The sequence below is a fragment of the Schistocerca gregaria genome, chromosome 7, assembly GCF_023897955.1.
Source record: "Schistocerca gregaria isolate iqSchGreg1 chromosome 7, iqSchGreg1.2, whole genome shotgun sequence".
In the NCBI taxonomy this organism is placed as follows: domain Eukaryota; kingdom Metazoa; phylum Arthropoda; class Insecta; order Orthoptera; family Acrididae; genus Schistocerca; species Schistocerca gregaria.
Genome location: NC_064926.1, coordinates 347,329,874 through 347,355,462, shown reverse-complemented (window position 1 = coordinate 347,355,462; position 25,589 = coordinate 347,329,874). Strand labels below are relative to the sequence as shown.

The 25,589-nt window shown below is 39.9% G+C and overlaps 1 protein-coding gene across 2 annotated transcripts in view; it reads right to left on the bottom strand.

Annotated features, from left to right (window-relative positions):
* Positions 1-545: 545 nt before the first annotated feature.
* Positions 546-25,589, bottom strand: part of LOC126281402 (ethanolamine kinase 1) — a 150,680-nt gene continuing 125,636 nt past the window's right edge. For both annotated transcript variants that reach the window (XM_049980335.1, XM_049980336.1), the window contains exons 5-6: positions 18,398-18,617; positions 546-6,181 (exon numbers count right to left, since the gene is read on the bottom strand). In XM_049980335.1, the coding sequence (XP_049836292.1) occupies positions 6,106-6,181; positions 18,398-18,617 (296 nt within the window). In that variant the 3' untranslated portion in view covers positions 546-6,105. The remainder of the gene's footprint in view (positions 6,182-18,397; positions 18,618-25,589) is intronic.

The window sequence follows — 25,589 nt, the reverse complement described above, 5'->3', positions numbered from 1 at the left end:
ACACTCAATTCATTATCTTTCAAATCTTACACTGCGTCACTTCATTATCTTTCAAATCTTACACCGCGTTTTTCTCAGGGAAAATAAAGTGTTACTTACACAGATATAATATCCACCCCTTCAATTAACACTCTTCTGTTATAGTTTCAAAGAATTACAGGAATGAAATTAGGGACACTTCACAAAAAAGTGACATGTACTCCGAGTTAATTTTATTACTTCCATCATCCTTGTATTAACAGAATCTGTTAACCTGTTTACTTATAATTGTACTTAAAAGTTAACTTGTCCATTTTATGAGTCTGGTGCCTACCAGTTTCCCTTGGGGTGGGGGCAAATACAGATGCTTACCTCCAGAATACAATAAAATTCAATCATGAATTTTCATTGCTCCCCACTTCAGCGTAACTGCTATGCAATACCAAGTATGTGTTTATATGTACACATGTGTAAGGCTTCCTCACTGCACCCCAGGACATGCACACTTCACATGCAGTTTTTACATACTGAAAATATCCCACAGTAAAACAAGCAACACTTTTAGCTTAAAATTCTAATCAGTTTCAAAATATTTATTTTTAATCTTTACATCAGTGAAATGAACACAGCCGAAACAATCTCCAATGCACAGCATGTACTAAAGAGTGCTTAAGCAAGATGTTTTCCTATTTATCAGTATTTCCGCAAACCAAGTAATACGTTCATTTCAGAAATAACTAAAGATAAGCTGCTTATACAGATAATGTCAGTAATATTTTTGAAGACAAATACCCGGAAAATTATTATTTCATAAGATTCAATGCAATTTATAAATAAAACTGGAAAGAAGGTAAAGTACAAATCATGTCAATAACAAGCAAAATCATTACTAAATTTAACTGTCCCAATTTCTAATAGTACAAAGAATGTGCGTTTCCACCTACATTTGAAGTATTACAATCTTTAGACAATACAAGAAACTACATACAGCCATACATGTGTCAGGTTTCTTGCATTTTATTTTTACAAATTACAGAGTTCACTTTAATACACTTCCAATGCTTAACAGTTTGGAGTTGACATTTTATGTATGGATCATCAACATTTATAATTTTGCCAGTAGCGATCTTAAGGATACATTTATGCATTGGTAGAACAGATTATCACCATTTAAGGTTTAATATTTTATGAACATTTCTTTTGGGTTGAGATAAAATTACGAACAAATAAAATTACCTTTACTTTTATTTGATATGCAGTAGAAGAATTAATTTGTATTAATTCAAATACACAATTACAAATTCTTATTGATATGCAGCCAATAATTAAATATATCCTTTTGTCTCTCCTTCTTTGAAGTAGATTATGTTTTAACACATAGGCTACTAACATCATCAGTCATTAAGTTATAGGAAGACAAACTGTGCTAAAAAAGGCACTCACTTGCAAAGTAACACAGACTAGATTAAAAAAAATTCTTTATATAACTGTAACATATATCCTGTCTCCAAGTGAATTTATTTTATTTTAAATGGAAAAAAAAATCTGTTATTTAATGGTAGGAATAAGCAGCACAGATACAGTCCATAGGCTTTGTATGCTACAAAACAAAAGTTAACGTAAAACCACAAACATTTGTCTTGAGATTTTTTTCCTGTATGTAATGTGTAACAAAATGATTACTGTACAGTTTCGATAATTTTAAACATGGAATTGTTACAGAAAATCAATACCAATGCCAATAACAGGAATGACATATCTGTGAATGAAACATCATTTTAATTACCCAACTATATTAGTATCCATTAAGCATACAAAAAATTCAAAAAATATTTACATTATTTACAAAGTATACAGTGAGCATAATATACACAACACGGTTGACTATAGCATGTATATTTCTGGAGGCAATGCAACAAATGTGAACCAATAAAATATAGCTTTGCTTTTCAGCACCAAAACAATACCACTGTGATGAAGAATGAATGGTTGATGAAAACACCATGGAAATTACTGTGTACATTAACTGAACTTTATGCTGCTCAGAAAACTGACAGTAAAACAGTCTACAGTCAGTCTGCTTCCACATAATTTATAAAAAATTTCTGAGGCAGTTTCTGAAAGTGATTACACCTGTGCACAACAGTTTACTAAAAGAGAGAATTAAAAATGTGGAATTAAAAATGTGGAAAGAAAAATATTGAAATAATTACTATCTTCACTTCCATGAAAGAGGGGAAACATTATACTTATGGAAAGCGGAGAAGGGGGGAGGGGGGGCAGGGGGGACAACAGATAAGTGATGATAATAATCATTTGAAAAGATGAGAAATACATGGTAATGAGGAACTGCTGGTTGACAAGCACTATTTTTTTTACATTATTTTAGGTTTGAGCATAAAGAAGGCTGTAATGAGAGAAAAGACTAAGGAGCTGAAAATGAGATGTCAACACAAAGAAAACCTAAACAAATGAAGAAAAAAATAATAATGTGAATAAGTGTGTGAAACATGATAAAGGTGATGACAAATGAGAGTGAGATAATATGTTAAATTTTCATTTTGTTATTTAGTTCTTGCATGCCTACAGCATGTCTAATAATTGCCAGACGTGTCCACTTCTGATGTATAATTAGCTTCTGGGTTCCATCAATGGCAGCTTGTATCGTGCTAATGAAAACTGAATGTTTTAAGATTTATCTGATTTAGAAGATTATATTTTCTCTGTGAATGAAGTTAGAAATTTGGAGTGCCTTAACTTATACATCAGAAATATCATCTCAGTGTCAGTTTTAAGATGCAGGTTCATGTGGCTGCTGAGGGGCTTCCTAGTGAAGTGATTTAGATCAAGGCATGATGACAAAAATATAGTAACAAAAGGAATTTTGTACTCTCTATTTCAACAGGTATACTTCAGTTACAACTGTGCAACATTACTGCTCCACCCACATCTGACAGCATTCAACAAAGTCACTAGCCTTACACCACTGGTCTCCAAGGTTGCCTGATCTAATTCTACATGACTTCCATTCCTAATGTGGAAACATTTTTAGGTCACTCTCATGTGTGTGTCTGTAAACAGAATATTAAACCTATACTCAGTCCGTAGGCTCATACATACTCATTCTCTATTAGTCTGTGAGCTCATCTTCAAACAGTGTTTTCTTGGAGCACAAGCTCAGAGTAAAGCTTGCTTCATCATAATGAGTGCCACAAACTATGTGTAATGTGGACTGGGTGGAATCCTTAATTGTTTACACTGCTTGACAACTGCTACAGAACAACTTGCTATGGAATACCCAACCAATGACAGTAAAAGGAAATGTAGAGGGCGGGACTTGGTAACCACATCCAAGCCTGTGCATGAACACACTGTCTGCATTCAAGACCCAGCATGCAACACGGTATCTGGCAAAGGTTGTTGTGGAACTGGTTAGTGTAACATTCCATGTGGTATGGTAACATGTCTGCAAGGCATCAGTTGAGTGCTTATGATTGTGAATGAGCAGTTTGACTGCCACCTAGTCACAGCCCAATAGACAGAGTAATCAACTGAAGACACAGACTGAGGTTTGGTTTTTAATTGATTAAACTTAATGCCCTGATTGCTCACATCATTTCATACATTGGCCAAGAACTAGTTTTTACTGAGAGGAAGTTTGATCAAAACAGCCCACATTTCATGACAGAGGAAAAGTAGTCAAGAAAATATGAAGGAAGATTATAGGCTTTGACAGGCTGCCTATAACAATGAACATGTGGTTTTCCCTCTTGTTCACTAAGCACACTTTATTGTTTGCACTGTAATGTTTCTCGTGGAACTATGTTTCCATCCCACATCTCAACACTTATACCTTTTATAACATCTTTTTTTTTAAGAGCTTATCTTCTCTAAATTTTTAAGTCTTCTATCACCTTTACTGTTTAATCATTACTCAGTTGCTTTTAAAATTTAATTGGAAAGATTAAAAATCTACTCACCAAGTGGTGGCATAAGAAAATATACATAAAAGTTATGGAAACGTACAAGCTTTTGGAGCCAATGGCTTCTTTAGGCAGGTGGGTTGAAGGCAAAGGAGGAAGGATAAAGGCAAAGGAGGAAGGATAAAGGCAAAGGAGGAAGGATAAAGGCAAAGGAGGAAGGATAAAGGCAAAGGAGGAAGGATAAAGGCAAAGGAGGAAGGATAAAGGCAAAGGAGGAAGGATAAAGGCAAAGGAGGAAGGATAAAGGCAAAGGAGGAAGGATAAAGGCAAAGGAGGAAGGATAAAGGCAAAGGAGGAAGGATAAAGGCAAAGGAGGAAGGATAAAGGCAAAGGAGGAAGGATAAAGGCAAAGGAGGAAGGATAAAGGCAAAGAAGGAAGGATAAAGGCAAAGAAGGAAGGATAAAGGCAAAGAAGGAAGGATAAAGGCAAAGGAGGAAGGATAAAGGTAGAGGAGGAAGGATAAAGGTAGAGGAGGAAGGATAAAGGTAAAGGAGGAAGGATAAAGGTAAAGGAGGAAGGATAAAGGATTGGTGAAGTTTAAGAAATAGGGAGAGTTACGGAAAAGTCGCTCAGAACCTCCCCCCCCCCCCCTCCCCGGTCAGGTGAGACTTCTCAGATGGGATGAGAAGGTAAGACATTTCTGGGGACTACAGTGGATGAGACTTGAAAGCCTGAGTGCTTAATGGAGGAAGACAGGGTAATAAGTAAGATGAAAATTACTGACAAAACATACTCCAAGAATTACTAAGAGCTGAAAGCAAAGTTCATTATATGTGGTAGACAGGTGGATTGGGGGTAGGGGTGGGTGGAATACTAACAGGCCAGGAAATAAAAGATAGAGAAAACAAAGTTTTAATTTTCCTTGCAAGTTATTCTATAAATAAAGTTCGTACCTGAAACAAAACTTTTTCTTGGCCAATCTGAACATTCATTTCTTAGGTCCTAATAGGACAGTTGGTAAATGCTACTTTCCACTGGACACAGCTTGTGATTTCTAATTCTCTACCAATGGTACATTCCTGTTTACTTCTGATTTCTTCCAGTTGTAACAATTTGGTGGTAGCTTTCAGCACCAACAATTCTTAGTCATCAAGTTCAATAAGACCCAACATGGATAAAATAACACCTATACGTATATCTACAATTAAACAGGGAAAATAATTTGCAAGGTTAGTTACAACTTACATCTTCTTATAACAGATTTGCCAAAACCAATGATATATTATGTACCCACTGCTCCAGAGGAAATACGGAAAGGTACAACAGCGAGGAAATAAATATTAGAGTAGCACTTCCATTTGATCCTGATCAAACAGAGTGATAAAGGAACAAACAGTTTTAAGATGTTGTATTCTTAGGCCAATACAATAAATAAAACTTGAGGTCCTCACCCATCATCAAGTACAAAGTGAGTGATAGCAGAAACTCATCTTGCAGGTAGAGTTAGTAGCAAGACATTATGAAAGGAACATTGTTTTATTTGCCAAACATGCAACTACATATCATTCTTTTCACATATTTTATTTTGCTAAGGCCTCATTACCCTGTGCACACAATTACAACTAATTTTTAACTTAATTCTGAATGTGGGAAGTACGACACACAAAACAACAGCTGTATCAGATTTATTATTACAGTTTCTCATACAATACTCAGATATATCACAATCCCATTATCATACTCAGAACAACAAAATAACAGACAGGCAGTGTGAAGATAGTAATGTTACTTTCTTTTCACTCCTTAATTGCAGCTCTTTTCTTTGTTATGTAACATCACCACATGGGGGAATCTTATATAGTCCTCACATTCTCCCCCCCCCCCCCCCCTCTCTCTTTCTCTAATTTCTTTGCAAACATGCACAGGCACCAAGCAGTGATAACAGGCTTTACTTACATTTCACAGTGTGTGTGTGTGTGTGTGTGTGTGTGTGTGTGTGTGTGTGTGTGTGTGAGAGAGAGAGAGAGAGAATGCTCTCAATAGAATGTCCTTTATTCATCATCACACCAGTTATCACATGTTAAGATGAAGTATTAAAAAAATATTGCCCCCAGTGTTTAGAGTTTTTTTTGTTGTTGTATCTTCTGACTTCTATAAGTGAAACAACCATAGCTGCACACCTGTGCAAGTAATTCACAGTTATCATGAATTAGGAAACTCCATGTTCAGGAACTTTTCTTTCTTGCCAAAATATTCTTTCAACTTTATTGAGGAATATCTGAAAACAAGAAAGATAATTTTATATAGACAGTAATGGAAATTCCTAGCTGGAGCAATTCCAAATAACTTATGCATAAGAATATTTAGGACTTACAGGGATCAATGAAATACAATAATTAAAATTACATGAACAACCATCAGATAACTATGTGAGTTAATTAGGAAGATTTAATTAAAACCAATCCTTTGGATGACATTTAATGACTTCAGGTCCACCTATGGTTCTAAACTTTATATGCAGCTGTTGTACATATTTCAATAGCTAATACAAGTAATTATCATTGCAGAGGTACATAACAGTATTTTGTCACATATTTCACTAGGAACAAAATACGGCAATTCCATTTGCAATCATAAATTCATTGAAGATGTTTACTCTGCTGCTGTGACTTTAAATAAGCATTTACTAGTTCTGGACAATTTACAGTGCAGGAGCATGTAGCAATATTGACAAAAATGGGTGGTGGAAAAATGGAGGATGCATGAATAGTGCGGGTGGATATTATAAAGGATCATAGTAGGTGAGAATAAGAATGTGAGGATCAGTGACAAGTAAAAAGACCACCAGAAAGATTACACGTAGGAAAAAGGAAGGTACAGACAGATGGTAGATGATCCCAAGTTGGAGGAATATTTAAGAGAAGATTTCAACGTTTAAGGTAGGTTGGATTAAAAATGTAAAAGGTGGAGTGAGAGGCTGGTGGAGAGGAGGAGGAGAGAATAGGTAGGGAGCAGAAGGGAAATTACAAAGACAGACTTAAACCACGAGGGGGAAGTGTGGGGGGACTGCAAGACTGGATGATATCAAAAGGCAAATACCCACCTGTGCAATTCATAAAAAGCTGTTGTTTGTGGGATTAGGGTGGGGGTGGCTGGGGGGGAGGAATATATATACAAGTAGTGTAGATTATGATGTAGATGTTGAAGTCAACTACATCATGAGCATTGCTTGCTTTCAGCTCTATGGCCTACCTGGCCTTTGGACATTGACAGTGGCTACTCTTGCCACAACAGAATGCTGTAGAGTAATGGAATAAGAAATATTGATGCTGACTAAAAGACAATTTTATGTATGGACATATAGAATATGTGTTATGCTTGTGTCTTCCTCAGATACAAGACACATTGGGTAGAGGGTTGTGAGTGACACAGACATACGGACGTATGATGATGACGACGACGACGACATAGGGATTAGCTGAATGTGGAATACTACAAGGTAAGTGAGAAAGACTGCAGGAAAGATATTCCCAAATTCAGGGAATGACAAAGGAAATGACACACTGGTAGATTTATTAGTTCAGGTCCTGAGTGGTGCTGAGAGATGAAGGTGGTGCCCCTTTGTGTTTGGTCAGTAAATATGTGAGTAATGAACAGTTCATGCACACAGAAATTACTATTTCAAGCTTTCTCACACACAGATCTCCTGTCTCCAAAAACCTGTTTAAGAGATCTTCAAAAATGTTCAAATGAGTGTGAATTCCTAAGGGACCAAACTGCTGATGTCATCAGTCCCTATACTTACACACTACTTATACTAGCCTATGCTAAGAACAACACACACATCCATGCCAGAGGGACTACTCAAACCTCTGGCGGGAGGGGCACGCAGTCCATGACATGGTGCCTCAAACCACGCGCCCATGAGATCTTCAGCATGTTTTTAGACAAACTGCCAAACACTAAAGAGGCAGCTGCCTTAGCTAGGTAAGCCGAAAGTGTTCAGAAGGGATTTTAACATTTCCACACACACCCTCACAACCTAAGTTATACCTTTGTCTGCACCTCAAAGGTTATGAGGTTTTGAAAAGTAGAAGTTTCTAACCATTGCTCTGATGTAAGTGTGAACTCAAATGACTTGCAAATTTCCAATTTCTGCATCCTTTATTTCACCCTGACCACAAACCTTGTATTCTCTTGACTCCCACACTGTGAAACTCTTCCTCACTGTTTCATACGCAGAACAACTCAGTTAATCCAGCCAGTCACTTTGTCACATATGTGCACTTGACAGCACAAAAAGAGGCAGGATAAAAATCATAGCTGGAGTCCTGTAGGGTACTGACATGAATGAAATGCAACATCCTATTTTTCAGAATACATGGATAACACCCAGAAGAGGAATCATCATTTGAAATATTAAACAAAAATGATCCTATCTGCAAATAAAATACATTTATTAACTTAGATACACTAAATAAGCCTGTAACAGAAAAATGTTTGCTGTTCAGCACTCTAGCTGATGGGTAACCTGTAGGCTTTCTATGTAAAGAGGCAGAGGTTAGATTCCATATGAAGTTGCAAGAGTTTTCTTTTTTTAAATGCGAACATTTTTAGGTTAGGCTTTACCGTGACTGTTATTGACATTAAATGAAACAATAAGTTTACTGTTACCAGTCACTGTTTATTTGTTTCCACGACGCGCTTCGAAGGTTTAAACCTCCATCATCAGGTGGATATACATCAGTTAATATGGCATTTGTGTGTTTGTGTTGTGTTACGATTTCTTTGGAGGAAGTTGTGACACTGTCTAGTGGAGAAAACAAAACAGTATTTCAGAACTTGGTCTGTTTTGACAAAAATTGAACTTGTATCTAGCAGTAAACATAAATTAAGTAAGATAAAGTACCTCCAGTGGTCACAGGATCCTTTCACAGTCGTAACACATCACATGAACACTATCATATTGTATAAACAAATATGGCGTCGTAATCTATTAGGTGCATGGATCGTACAGCAAAAGAGAAAACGTTCTCACAAAGTCCAGAGAATATACGTCCTAAAAACATTATTACAGAAAACTTTTTTGAAGGATTTGGAGGTGTTGAATACACTTGTTGGAGTAAATACTTCAGGCAGTAAGTAAATACGATTTTGACAGCTTAAAATAGCATAAAGTTCATACTCATTTATACAATCAGGTGAGGTGTTAGAAACTTTAAGTACAATAATCATATTGGCTACAGTGATAAGATAAAATAAAATAATACACAATTGACAATTCTTATAGGGGTTCATAGGTAGATATGAAAGGCTGGAGGCAGAGGGGGAAGGAATATAAAGAGAACATGAGAGGGAGGGAGAGGGTGGAGAGAGAGATTGTATGACAGCAAACTTTACAAGGCAAAGGATCTTAAGATTATATCTGTTGCATGTATTAACTGTCTAAAGGTTGTGGTAATACATTGGTAAATGTTTAAAAAATGCACATGGATGTGCATTTGTATCAGCAGTTGTATACATAGTTTCAAGCTGACAAGGGGTACAAGCTGTTGGTGTGATTGTATATCTGTAGATGAAGTCAATCTCCTGTACACTCAGGGCTGTTATGGTAACATAAATAAATATTAGTGGTAAATCTTAGGGTCTGTGTGTGTGTGTGTGTGTGTGTGTGTGTGTGTGTGTGTGCTTAGCAATTTTTAATGACGTAGGCAGTTGTTGAAAACGGAGATGATACTACTGTAAATATTGTCATTTTTGTCATTTAAGATGCATTCAGGTTGTTTAGTTTGATGTTTGTATATTTGGAGTGTTTCAAGGATGTCTAGTTTTCTGCCTTTTGGTTGGATGTGTAGGATGCTGATACTTGTGTTGTTAACATGGTGTTTTGTTTCATGCAGGTGGGTGGCAATAGCTGATGTGTGGTATTTTTTGTTTTTTAGTGCTGCCATGTGTTCTTTAAACCTAATCTCAAATGATCTCCCTGTCTGGCCTATGTAGAAGCAGTCACAGTCTAAACATTTAATTTTGTATACGCCTGTGTGATGCAGAGGGTCTTGTGTGCTGATGTTGTGGGGTAATTTCTGTCCGATCCTGTTGTCTGTTGTGAAGGATATGCTTATGCCTTTTCGTTTGAAGACATTGGCTATCTGATAGGAAATCTTACCTAGAAAGGGGATTGTGTGGAAGATGATATTTTCTTTTTGTTTTTTGTGTTGTGATTTCTTTGCCATTATTGAGTGTTTTAGGGTGTCTACTATGGAGCTGTTATAACCATTTGCAATAGCTGTTTGTTTTATTATTTGAATTTCTTGATCACTTTTGTCTTCAGAGAGTGGTAGTTGGATAGCTCTATTGATCATGTACCGGAATGCTGCCATTTTGTGGGCTGTGGGGTGACAGGAGGAGTTGTGGATTGTAGTATGTGTTGTGGTAGGCTTCCGGTAAATTTCAAACTCATGTCTGTTATTCCTTATTCTAACTGTAAGGTCTAAGAAATTTATACTGTCATCTGTTTGGTGTTCAACTGTGAATTTTATGTTTTCATGGGAGCTGTTGAATAACTGGTTCAACTCACTGATGTCATCTTTAGTGCCTTTGATTAAAATGATGGTGTCATCCACATATCTGTAGTAGTAGATGATATTTTTGAGGAGGTGGTGATCAGAATTCAGGATTTTGTCTTCTAAGTTACTTATAAATATTTCAGCTAGCAACCCAGAAAGATTCGAGCCCATTGCCAGGCCATCTGTTTGTATGTAGATTTTATGGTTGAATTTAAAGTAGTTGTGTCACAACCCAAGATACACAAAAATGGGACCCCCACAAAAAATACCACACATCAGCTATTGCCACCCACCTGCATGAAACAAAACACCATGTTAACAACACAAGTATCAGCATCCTACACATCCAACCAAAAGGCAGAAAACTAGACATCCTTGAAACACTCCAAATATACAAACATCAAACTAAACAACCTGAATGCATCTTAAATGACAAAAATGACAATATTTACAGTAGTATCATCTCCGTTTTCAACAACTGCCTACGTCATTAAAAATTGCTAAGCACACACACACACACACACACACACACACACACACACACACACACACACACACACACACACACACACACACCCTAAGATTTGCCACTAATATTTATTTATGTTACCATAACAGCCCTGAGTGTACAGGAGATTGACTTCATCTACAGATATACAATCACACCAACAGCTTGTACCCCTAGTCAGCTTGAAACTATGTATACAACTGCTGATACAAATGCACATCCATGTGCATTTTTTAAACATTTACCAATGTATTACCACAACCTTTAGACAGTTAATACATGCAACAGATATAATCTTAAGATCCTTTGCCTTGTAAAGTTTGCTGTCATACAATCTCTCTCTCCACCCTCTCCCTCCCTCTCATGTTCTCTTTATATTCCTTCCCCCTCTGCCTCCAGCCTTTCATATCTACCTATGAACCCCTATAAGAATTGTCAATTGTGTATTATTTTATTTTATCTTATCACTGTAGCCAATATGATTATTGTACTTAAAGTTTCTAACACCTCACCTGATTGTATAAATGAGTATGAACTTTATGCTATTTTAAGCTGTCAAAATCGTATTTACTTACTGCCTGAAGTATTTACTCCAACAAGTGTATTCAACACCTCCAAATCCTTCAAAAAAGTTTTCTGTAATAATGTTTTTAGGACGTATATTCTCTGGACTTTGTGAGAACGTTTTCTCTTTTGCTGTACGATCCATGCACCTAATAGATTACGACGCCATATTTGTTTATACAATATGATAGTGTTCATGTGATGTGTTACGACTGTGAAAGGATCCTGTGACCACTGGAGGTACTTTATCTTACTTAATTTATGTTTACTGCTAGATACAAGTTCAATTTTTGTCAAAACAGACCAAGTTCTGAAATACTGTTTTGTTTTCTCCACTAGACAGTGTCACAACTTCCTCCAAAGAAATCGTAACACAACACAAACACACAAATGCCATATTAACTGATGTATATCCACCTGATGATGGAGGTTTAAATCTTTGAAATGCGTCGTGGAAACAAATAAACAGTGACTGGTAACAGTAAACTTATTGTTTCATTTAAAGAGTTTTCTTTCTTTTCTTCCTTGCTAAAAGAGAGATGTCCTATATAGAAAATACATCTCAATTCTGATGATGTGGAATTAGTTTTTCACAGATGTGACTTTTTAGGCTTTAAATCAACAGTGGCAAGTACCCTACTCTTAAAACGGGTGGCAAATGCTGTTAGTCAATCCACGTGGACTGGCTCCTACCTCTGAAAGAAGAAGAAGAAGAAGAAGAAGAAGAAGAAGGAAAAAAAAAAAAAAAAGGGTTACAATAATGTACTAATACTAAATTATTCCCATGCCAGGCTACCAGATGATGGGGGTTACAAAAATTTGATTTTTCATTCTACACAGGAGCACAATCACTAATGTTTTTTCGATGATTATATTATTGATTTCTGGTAAGGAAAGGCTACACTGGCAACCCACAATTTTGATGTGTGTTAAAATGCTGATGGGAAGCAACTCTTGTAAAAAGGGTCCAGTATCCTTGGTTTTCATTCAGGTGGTCTCTTTCTGAAATTCATTTTGACTATATGTAGAGGGCAAAAAATAAATAAATAAATAAATAAATAAAGAATCGTCTGCACCATGCATACTGAATAGGAGGCTCTTTTGCACGTATACCTTTTGCCTAATAGTTAATAGAATACAAGCTCTTATTTTATCCATGAAAATGCATCTGTGCGCAGCTAGCAAAAGTAAATGATAATACTTGACTTTTACTATTACACAAATGTGTCACAAGCAAAGGCCAACATGCAATCCTATTACAACAAAGTAATACAATTGACACTTCTGTTCAGGTCGCTAATCTTGAAGTTTCTCCTTGACTGGGCGCGACCAGTCAGGTGCGACACTTATGTCCTCTTCGCATAGAGCCGCTGCTGTCACGTTGTTGTCCTACAGAGGGGTCGGTTAGTGTGCAATTGGCTGATGTCTTGTCACAGCCCTCTCTGCCCTCTCGTTCCCTCCTGATGTGCCGGCACTTGACTTTACACCATAACAGCATTACCAACATGTTACAGAAAAGGTATGGTTCCAGACATGGGTTGCAATTCAGGATATTATCTACTCATTCCCTCTACAAGTCCTAGAAGATTGTAACGGAAATTCCCGAACACACTGTATAGGCGACACAGTCTATTTTGACAATGTACGAGGGTCGGTCAAAAAGTAATGCCTCCCATTTTTATTCTACTTAAAAAAATTATGTTAAGTGAAAAATTTGAATTTGGCGCCATTCCTCAAACCTTCTTCTGCAATCCACTGCAGTAGTAACTTTCTGTGTCAACAGGTGGCAGCACAGCAGAAGTTTGTAAGATGGCCGACATCGATGTTCGTTTGAGACAGCGGACATCGATGTTCGTTTGAGACAGCGTTGTGAGATTGAATTCTTGAATGCAGAAGGTGAAACGCCCATACGCATTCATGAAAGACTGAAGAAGGTGTATGGTGTTGTGACAGTGGATGTCAGCACTGTTAGACGATGGGTTCGTCGTTGTAAGGAAGCTGAAGGGCAAACACCGTTGACTGACGAAAAGCGGAGCGGCAGGCCGGTGAGTGCAGTGACTCCACACAACATTCAGCAAGTTGATGACATCATTCGTGGTGACCCCATACAGCCCTGACCTGGCACCATCAGACTTCCATCTGTTCGGGCCACTAAAAGAAGCTCATCGTGGGATTCATTTTGAAGATGAGGAGGCCGTCAAAACATCCGTGCGTCAATGGCTTAGGAAGCAGAGCTGTGATTTTTACTGTGCTGGGATACATGCCCTTGTTCAAAGATGGGCCAAAACTGTAGAGATGGGTGGAGATTACATTGAAAAATGACAAAATGATCCTCAATGTTGTGGTTTTCAACCTATGTAATTGCATTTAAATTTCCTGACAATTAAACGTAGAAAAAAAAAAAAAAAAAAATAGGAGGCATTACTTTTTGACTGACCCTCGTATCATCTGCTGTGCAAACGTCCATGTCACATGTTCACAGCAAACTCCTATGTTGTCTTTTTACACTGTTTTTGTGATGCCTCTGAATTTCACCTGCCAACAGTAACTTTGGAATGGGGAATAATCACTACTGATCGATACTATGTCCACTCTTCCTCTGATAATATGTAAATGATCTGCCATCTGCCAACTATCTTTGCTGATGTTGCATGTACTATAATCAAGCATAATGGAGAAACTTCAATACTTAGAAACATTCATAGCATTTTCTTGAAAATTAAGTTTTCTGTAAATGATTGTCGTTGAACATAGATACAACAATACACGCAATTATGTACTGCACAGAGCATGACCATACATTTACAAATAATCTAGCACAGAAAAATCAATAAATGAACCATATTCCAATTTCTTAGGTGTTTATGCTTACAAGAAACTTAACTGGAACTCTCATATTACATGTCCAAACTGCAGAATTTGTGTGGCAGTTACTATTACAGTTTAGAGATCAACATTTAAAAAAGTTGACTTTCCAATTTTCATTCACTAATGTTTTATGGCATGGTGTTCTGAGAACTTGCTATTGAAGAAGAATGTGTTAGCTGCGCAGAAGTGTGTAATACGTACTATACGTAATGTCCACTCTACAGTCTCTTTACATCAGCTCTTTAAACAGTTTACCATGTTAATAACATTCTCACAGTAGATTTACCCCCCTATGAAGTTTGTTGCCAACAATCACAATTTGAAAACAGTAACATTCATATTATAACACTACAAGAAAAGCTGATTTACATTATCAATTATTCAGCCAAATACTCTGCCTTACTTGTGGCAAGGAAAGAGTGAGGCATTCAACCGTAAACTATTTGACCACTTCCACAGCAATATAAAGAATAAATAACAAAATTAACTTCAAACACTAACTAAAATCACGTGCACTTGTCTGAACATTACATACGGGTAGAGCGGGCTTAAGGGGAAGGAAGATAATATAGAATTAGATTAAATGTAAATCACTTTATAAAACAAAAAAGCAACCACCTTGAGACAAGCAAGTAATCAGTAAACATGTTGCCACTTCTGTACCTCAGGAAATTTATCATAATTTTAGAACTTAATTGTTCTACATCATAATAAGGGGTTACATTTAAGACCCATGGAACACACACAGAATTAAACTAAACCATTCTCAAAATAACCACTGCTTCCTTTAATTTGTAATTGCTTTTATTTGTTTAACCTTTTGATGTGTTGGGACAGCAGTCCAAGCTGTGCCATGCCCTGAGTCTGGTCGACTGCTACAACAGTTCAGTCTCTACATACATGAAATGTGGTCAACCCCAGTAGGTGTTTAGAGTTGTATGCTTGTTTACCACTTAGTTGTGGTGAAATATGATGTGTCCATTTGATCGCATTACTACTGTAAGAGAAGACGCTGCTCCATTACCTCATTTCCAGGAGGACCACCCAGTCTCATTTACTGTAACAAGTATTGTGAACTTTTACCTAAAAGATGCTGCAGTGAAAATCATCTTTTCCATCTTCTGCATAACACACAATCACTGCAAACTACAGTGATTCACAGAGAGGTGTTTTGTCAAATGAATTTCTACAATGCCAAAGTCAGTTTGAGAGTGAATCAGTGCCATATCTAAATGGCTTCAACTCTTTCCATGGTCATAATCTTTCTTTGGATCAATGATTTCTGTAAGATGAAAGTTTTGGCAAGTAGAAACATCTGGTAGCAAGGAGCATATATTTAAAGCTCAGAGGACGACTAGAGAGGATACCCAAGAATACATATTTAATGCTTAAAAGCTTATAGAAGATGGCACCATCTGCTCCTTTTATCATCCATCTTTAGTATCTCATACAAGTGTCTCCAAGTCAGGAAGATTTGGAGTTTGCAAATACCTTAAAATTCAAACTAGAAACCAAAGGTTCAGTGTTTACAGTTCAGTTAATGGACACCAGATTTCACTTTGCCCATTCCATATACATATTAAGCATGACTCTTGGCGAGAGCTAGTTGTTTCAGTTTAAAGCAGAAATGAATTAGCAGTCATTGCAGGATGTACATTAAACAGACACTAATGTTAGCAATGTAAGTCATACATCATTACAAAACAAACTACAGTAAAAATCCAATCTGCCAGGGCCAAATGTGAAGACCTGACAATTTCAACAAAAAGCAATGGATTCAATATTTGGTACAAATAATAAAAAAAAATAAAGATTTATAGCACAAGGTACTCCATAATTTCCTCATTTGTTACAATTAATAACATCTCAATTCTGAATGAGAGAGGAGGTAAATGGTTAGCACACTGGACTTGCATTCATTCAGGAAGACGAAGGATCAAATTTCCATCCAGCACAGATTTATGCTTTCCATTATTTCCCTCCATCACTCCAGGCAAATGTTAGGATGGTTCCTCTGAAAAGAGCACAACTTCCCCATCCTCTCTTAATCCAAGCTCTTCCTTAACTCTTCAAAGACTGAGTTGTTGACGGGATGTTTAATCTTCCTTCTTTCCTTCCTTAATTTTGAGACACATTTTGTAATTAAACTTGATGGTCAGTAGACTCATTTCATTTCATTTCATTTGTTAAAAATAATAAGAAAACAGTGATGATTAGATACTATTAGTTCATGAGTATCACATTTACTTTTTTGATGAAGGGATACAATTTCAACACAATTTTAACTATTTACTTTATGCCACCCATACTTCATATATAATGGGAGTAGCATTCTATTACTGTGTGCCAGACTAGGACAATGGTTCTATACCTTGCTTTCATGGCAGTGTTACTGCAGCTGAGCAAAACCAGCATATCACAGCATCTCACCATCTTCCAAAACTCACCAATACTTCCAATACTACAAGTCAATGGCTCAATGTTACATTAATATAGAAATTACTGAAAAATGTGTCTGTATATGTGTAATGCCAAGTAAAGAAAACTGCCAGAAAAAAATTAGTACACCCTTTCAGAGGTTTCAAATTCACTCAAGATTTATTGTTGCGAAAGTGCACAAGGAGTACATTTACAGATCAATAACACAACCAGTTCTGATGTACCAGGTATCAAACCATACTAAAACAACGTTAGTATGTTGTGTAGCGTCCACAAATGGCAATGCTGGACACTGACTGAGATCCATTCGATCATACAGATGGTGAATAATGTCCTGAGATACCTTTGCCAACCTACTCCACCTGTTCATGTAGTTCTGTCACAGTAGTTGGTTAACGAGTAACAAGTTGCTTCTCATCCTATCATATCCCAGATGTGCTCAATTAGAGGCAAGTCCAGTGATAGTGCTGGGCAGAAAGTTGCTGCATTTCTTGTAGAGCACACTGAGTTTCACAGATAGTGTATGGGCAAGCATTATCCTGTAGGAACAAGACATCACCTTTCTGTTGCAAGGAGGACTATAACATTCTGCATATACTGAGCACTGGTTAACATCCCCTCCAGAAACATCAAAGGTGTATGAGAGTTCTGGGGTGGGGCTAGTGTACCTTTGACAAAGGCACTCTACAAGACAGCACTGACCAGGCCTACATCATATGAGCAAACGACCATCAGTTGCTTGCATGCACAATCTGCTTTAGTTGTTGCAGACCGTGGAGCACCATTCCATCTTCCAAGTGATCCTCTGATGGGAGCAGTTGAGCTGTGCATGTCGATGCTGTGAAGCGAGTGGAAGAGGGGCTAGAGGTGTGCATGCTCTTAGTCCCACTGCTAATAACTGGTTCACAACAACTTGTGTTGACACATAGTGTCTTAAGAGCTTCTCATCTGTTCTGTGGTAGTTTTATGATCTGCCACTGCTACCCTTACAATATAACGATCCTGGCGAACTTCTGCTGTGTGAGCATCCAGAACCTCTTCTACGGATGTGAGAATGTGAACATGTCCACCAGTACCAGCATCATTGCACAACTGACAATACATCCAACTTGTGTGACAATTCCCTGAAAGGACCAGTCTGCCACTCAAAAGGCCACAATTTGACCACTTTCAAACTTGAACAGCTGGCTATATGAAGCACAAGTGCATCTCCATAGCATGACTGTCTACATCCTTCAAATGTCTGCACCACACTGACTCTTCTTGCTGCGAGGATTCCCTATTAAAAGGTAGACACAGGTGGCACTCTGGTAGCTTCGCCACAACAATATCTGTTGGTGGACAATGCTGAAATCATTATCAGTACTACTTCTATCCACAGGAGGCATATGCTATCATTGGATCAAAATTGCCAATATCTTTCCAGGTATACTGATTTTTTTACTGACCATGTATATTTATGAAAAAAATTTAAAATAAGAAAGCATATAAATACAATATTAAAGACAGTAAAAGGATTATTAAACTTGGTTGCATAATGAGTTCTTACCCAAGAAAGTCAAAATCAATAGAGGAATGCTCAGCCTGTATAAGGGACCATACAGCCCATAAGAAATGTGCTGCAAGAGCAAATTTATTGACATGAATAAGCAGCTGCTCAACTTCATCATTTGTAGGCTCACGATCTTCATATGCTTCCAGATACACACTAATCCACTGACGCTGGAAGTCCTCACTTGGATATCGGCCAAAGTCCACATCTGACACTCCTGAAAATAAATAGTTTTGCAGGTACACATAGCATTCACTGATGAGCCAAAACAAGTACGACCACTGCACACTACAGAATTGAATGCCACCTTGTGACATTGTGGGCACATGACACGGTAAGTAAAGTATACAGTACAAGAGGAGACAAATGAGGAATCATTCTAGTGATGCTATGGGCCACAAATGGGGAAATCCAATAATGTAAGTGACTCTGATAAAGATCAGATTATTGTGGCATGGTGTCTGGGGAGGAGCATCTCAATCTGTGAAGCTAGTCAACTGTTTACATGTTAATCTCATGGAACGTGTAGAAGGTTGTTGAAAGATAGTGGAACCGCAAGTAAGCTACAAAGTGTTGGACCACCACAGCTCACCAATGAAAACGGATGTTGGAGGCTTGCCTGCTTTCTAAAGCAGGATTGGCAGTGATATGTGCCAGATCTAACAATGAAATGCAATGCTGGCGCAGGCACAAGTGTTTATGAACATACTCTTCAGCGAACATTGTTGAATACGGGGCTCCACAGCAGGTGACCTAAATGTGTTCCCATGTTGATACAACTACATTCTCAATTATGAGTGCAGTGAGCACATGATCATCTAGATTGGACCATGTATAACTAGGAATGTGACGCTTGGTCGGATGAATCACATTTCTTGTTACGCCATATCAACAGTCATGTCCAAATACATGGTCATCCAGATGACTGGCTGCTCAAAACCTGTACCGGGAAATGGATGCAGGTGAATGTGTCATTATTGTGCTATGAGGAACAACATACTGGGCTTCCACAGATTGGTTGGTTTGGGTATAAAGGGTCCATACTATTGGGTCATCAGTCCCTTTTTCCTCACGCAAACAAGTCTCAAGGTAAAACAACTCCCAAAATTAGTTTGGGAAAGTAATAGGCATAAAAGTAATTGGGAACCACACCGAATGAGAAAACGAATGATGTGAACAAAAAAATGAGGAAAAGTAGAGGAAGGTATTAAAATAATAGAGCATATGGCCTGGGCTGGCTGATCACCAGAATAAAAAAATCATAAGCCAGCCACTCTTCCACACACTAAAATATCCAGCCTAAAAGACAGGGTGAGATGAACACACATAGGTAAAAGACTAACACCATGGCAAACAAAAAGCAAAGAAAGAGTGACGAAGAGGTAAAATGGAGAGAGGGTGGAAGCCTCTGAGAGAAGGCCAGATGCCCATTGTAAAAACAGAGCTACACAAATAAAATGTAAAACTAAATCGTACGTTGACGCATTGTCACCCAGCACCGAAGGTAGGGTGCTGGGAACGTTGAAAGTCTGCTGCAGAGAGGTTAAAATTGGGCAGTCCAACCAGATGATGTTGAAAGTCATAGGGGAGCCACAGTGACACAGAGGTTGATCCTCATGATGGAGGAGCTGACCATGCGTTAGCTACGTATGGCCGATTTGGAGCTGGCAAAGGACAACATAGTCCCTGTGAGTGGCTCGCAATGGATGACTACCACACATTTATTGTCTCCTTCACGGTGGAAGACCGATCACAAATCAATCTCCGGCAGGCCAATCTCCAGATCTGGTTTACCAATAGCATGTTTGACCAGGCGGTCAGCAAGTTCATTGCCCTTTATCCCGACGTGTCCTGGGGTCCAAATGAAAGTCACTGAATGTCACTGAATGTCCTTTGTTGCCAAGGGCATAAAGAGACTTTTGGTTAGTCATTACCAAAGGATGTCTAAGGAAGCACTGGTTGAGAGCTTGTAGGCTGCTTAAAGAGTCAAAGGACTCACCGACGGAGGTGCGGATATGCACAAGAGCACGATAGATGGCTACCAACTTGGCAGTGAAAACACTGCAGCCATCCAGCAAGGAGTGCTGTTCAGGATGTCCAACATGAACTTCAGCAAAGCCAACTAGGCTGTTTACCATTGATCCATTGGTGTGGACTATTTCTGAGCCCTGGAACTCACCGAAAAGAGAGAAAAATTGCTAGCAAAAGGCCTCAGGTGGAGCTGAGCCAGCTTCCACGACAAGACTGTTCACTGGGCTCTTTTAGAAAGCTCCCATTGCGAGCCAAACTCCACAATGGTGGACAGGGTCCAGGAGACGCAGTGCAGAAGGCGATGCTGAACCATACACTCGGCTCCCATAGTCAATACAGGACTGTACAAGGACATTGTATAGCTGCAGCAGTGTAGGATGATCAGCTCCCCAATCAGTGTGGCTCAGGCATCTAATAATATTAAGAAGCTGCTAGCACTTTTCCTTAAGCTGACTAAAGTTGGGGATGCCAAGTTTAGCGAGTGTCTAAGACCAGTCCCAAAAACTGGTAAGTCTCCACTACATAAAGGAGTTGGTCATTGAGATAAAGTTCTGGATGGGGGTGGACAGTACAATGACGACAGAAGCGCACAACGCAAATCTTGGTGGCCGAAAACTGAAAGCCGTGACAGCCCATGACTGCACTTTCCGTATAGTTCCCTGTGGCCAGTGGTCAGCCACACTAATAGAAGAGGAACAGAAGGAAATACAGAAGTCATCAGCATATAGGAGGGGAGATACTGAGGACCACACTGCTAATGCAAGACCATTGATGGCAATTAAAAAGAGTGGGACACTCAGGACAGAGCCCTGCAGGACCCTATTCTCTTGTATTTTGGGTGCAAACTCTGCAAATGTGAAGTGACAAAAAGTTCTGTATAAAAACTGGGAGCGGGCACCAGAGAGCCCACTCATGAAGAGTAGAGGGGATATGCCATCGCCAAGTGGTATCATAGGCCTTCCTCAGGTCGAAAAGGATGGCAATAAGGTGTTGCTGGAAAAATTCCAATCGAATGACAGACTCCAGGTGGACCATGCTGTCAGTTGAGCGTCCTTGGCAAGAATCGTCCTGCGACAGAGCCAGAAGACCCCAAGACTCAAGGAGCCAACACAACTGTGGGTTCACCATACATTTGAGCAGCTTGCACAGAATGTTGGTGAGGCTGATAGGATGATAGCTATACACATCTAGTGGGTTCTTCCCAGGCTTTAGCACTGGAACGATGATACTTTCCCACCATTGCGACAGAAATTGGCAATGACTCCGGATGCATCTGAAGATGACAAGTAGGTGGTGCTGGTAAGCCGCTGACAGATGTTTAAGCATTTGGGAATGGATGTGGTCTGGGCCACAGGATGTGTCAGAAGAGTCAGCAAGGGCACTGAGAAATTCCCACTCACTGAATGCAGCATTACATGGCACAGGGTGGCGGAGAGCAAAAGATAGGTGTTTTGTTCACCCGCTGTTTGAGGAGATAAGATGTAAGGCAGTAATTCTGAGGCACAGAGGTGTGAGCATAATGCTCGGCAAGATGCTCTGCATTTATGTCTGGATCAGCAGATACAGCTCCTTATGTAGAAATTCTAGGTACACCCGGAGGGGTCTCATAGCCTTAAAGTCAATTGAGCTCAGTTCAAACCTGGGGCTGAGAGATTCATGTGCCAACGGTGGATACGTAACACTCGCAACCCTCCTGCTTCCGTCATTTGATGAGTAGTTGGACCTGGGCAGTGAGTCATTTGAAGGCAATGACATTCTCCAGGGCTGGGTGGCACTTACGACGTTGGAGAGCCCACCTACAGTCTCTAATGGCCACAGTGATTTCTAGCGACCACCAATGAACTGACTTCCACTTGGGGGGAGGGGCAACCTGAGGAACAAAGGATTGCCGATTCAGCTGTGGCAACAATGGTAGTAGTGAGGATGTGAAACACCTCATCGATGTTGCCCTGCAATGAAGATTCAATAGTGGTAGCGGAGGTGAAAGCATCCCAGTCAGCTTGTGAAGAGCCCATCTAGGCAAGTGTCAAGGTGAGGGACACTGGGTAGGGACAGGAAGAGTGGAAAATGGTCACTATCACACAAGTCATCGTGAGCTCTCCAGTTAATAGATAGCAGAAAGCCAGGATTGCAAACCGAGAGATCAATGGCCGAGTTTGTGCCATGTGCTACAGACATGTGAAGGGACCTGTATTTACGAGGCAAAGTTCGAGTTGAGTTAGTAGGTCCTCAAAATCTTTGCCCCTGCCAGTAAACTTGGTTCCACCCCACAAACAGTTATGGGTGTTAAAATCACCCACAAGGAAAAAGGTGGGGGGGGGGGGGGGGGGGGGGGGTAGTTGCGAAATGAGTGCAGCCAATACATGGGGCAGTGCGTCTCTCTCTCAAGGGAGATAGATGTTACAGATGGTAATTTCCTGTGTAGTCCTCACCCTGATAGCCACAGCTTCTGAAGATGTTTGAAGGGGCACAGATTCACTACACACAGAGGTAAGGACAAAGATACAAACTCCACCTGATAGTCTGTCACAGCCAGGGCAGTTTTTGTAGTACCCCCAACAGCCACGAAGGGCAGGGGATCTCATTGTGGGAAACTAGGTTTCCTGAGGGATAATGCAAAAAGCAAGAGTAACACTTAAAAGATGACATAACTCAATCAAGTGGGAGAAAAACAACCACTGCAGCTCCACTGGAGAATAACACTTCCTGTTGTCTGGGATCTATCATCTGGGAAGGCATAAACTGACTAAGGAGGCAAATTGCACCTCAGCGTCACCTGCTGCCACTGAATGAGTGTTGGCATCCAGTACCATTGCATCCGAGCTGTCGCCAGGCTCTAGGTCCTCAGGGGTCTCCAGAATCTCCACCTCATTCTCAGATGCAGAGCTGTGGGAGAGTGGTAGTGTGGGGGCCACTGGAGGCTTCTGTTTCTTAGACTATTTCTTTGATGGTTTGCCCTCTTGTCACTCCTTAGGGGCTAGTTGGAAGGGCTTTGCAGAAGTAGCTTCAGGGATATAGGAAGACCATGAAACCCTTTGAATTAGCAGCCACTGGCTCTTTCAACCATTAGCTGGTATCTGCTTGACCACAGGGGAGGGGGAGAGAATGGAAGGTACAGGGGAGGGGGGGGGGGGGTAATGCTCAAAAAGTAGAAGCTTTAGAATCAACAGAAGATGTGCCCCCCAACCAGCTGGAGGGCCCACTGAAGGAAGTGTAATGAAGGGCATAATGGAGTCATTGATGGCGATGCCATTCTAGCAGCAGCATAGGTAGATAGCATTTGAACAGGGTTCAACCTTTTTAATTTTAGTGTAGCCTTGCAGTAAGACAGCCTGTGCATGGTCTTTTACTCCATAATTTTCTGATCCTTTTGGAGTACTGGGCGGTCCAGCGAGCAGGGGGAGTGGTGCTCTCCACAGTTGACACAGGTGGAGGAGGTGCACATGGAGTATTAGGGTGCAGAAAATGTTTGCAGTCTCTACATGTGGTGCTGGAACTGCACCAGGAGGACATTTGCCCGAATTTCCAGCATTTAAGGCACTGGATAGGGGGAGGGCATAAGGTTTGACATCACAGCAGTATACCATCCAAATTGGCACATATCTCGTCATTGGACTGCAACAGGAAAAAATAAATCCCTGGACTATGTTGAGGCTTTTATGAGGAGTGATCAAAACAGGAATATCATCCAGCTTGTCAAAAGCAAGTAACACCCAGGACTGGGTTGGGGATGCCATCTGAATCAAAACTGCAAAACCGATCCACTGTGCACTTTGGACAGAGTTATCACTTCCCCGAACTTAAGAAGAAGAAGAAGACGATTTTGTATCCAGAAAGGAGTTCCCATCAGCTCTGCTGCACAATGAGTATCAAGATAAATATGAATCTCTGCGTTCTGTAGCCTTATGTTCCTCCCATGGTGTTGCTAGGGTGGGGAACAATTTAGGGGCATACCTGTCAACATTGTAGTCAACCTTCCCTTTCTTAGGGACTGCTTGGGCCACTCCGTACCCAACAAAATATGACTTGGTTCGTTTCATTGCACATCATCCACCCTGATGCCACCCACCCCGATCAGGAGCTCTCCCCCACAGGTGGTACCCAGCCACAGCAAAGACCACCTAGCATGATGGTTGTTGCCAGAAGTCCTGATGTCCGAAGATGGGCATCTACTCTTTGGCATATGTGGGGAGTTTGCAGCTCTGGCATCAGCAGTGTGATCCCTGAGTTGTCAGGGGCCAAACACCAAATGGGTACATGATGGCCCCACCACAATGGGCTGGCTACGATGCTGGATTTTGGGTTCTGAGAAATAAAATTTTGTCTTGGGGCAAAAGAGAGTAATTAACTATGGATGTAGATAATGTACCCCGTAAGATGACCTTGCCAAGACAACTGGATTGTAGGTGGTGTTGCAGATTCAGGACAATATGAGGTGCAGAAGGTCTAACTGCTCACTGGATGTATGGCACACCACGTAAGGCATCCATCCCCAAAAGACCTGCACTTTTAATAATTTTAAAAGAGGTGTAGCTCAAACTCTGAATGGGGATCAGAAGTCAGTCAGCCAAAAAGTGGGAGACTCCTCCTAATCACCTCTTACGACAGGCAGGAATACCTCGAGCCTATTCTAAGCCCCTGAGCCGCAGGGGGTGGCTTCCATGGAACCTGTGATAGTAACTGAAGGCACCACGATAGCTGTGGACGATGTGAACATTACTACGAAATACTTGCATCCCTACAAACTACGTCTTCCCGATGGTGATAGTGTCCTCCCGTAGGATAACCTTGCGTGTCACAAGTCCAGAGTTATGCTACAATGGCTTGATGGAGTATGACAGTGAACTCTCAATGTCTCTGCCACAAAATTTGGCTCATGTGAAAACAATGGGACATTGCTGGGACACTACTGGACAGCAGCTATGCACTCACGAATAACAACGTCTAATTTACAGAGCACAAGTGACCCATACGTAGACATTTGGTGCCACATATTTCTGCGAAGTTACCAAGGCCTCAACAGATTTATGCCATGCATAATCATTGCTCTTTATTGCATTCTAAAGGTGGACCAACAGCTAGTAAGTTAGATGGTCGTAGTGTTTAGGCTTATCAGTGCACATACATGCATACGATCAATAAAAATTAAAGTAAGTAC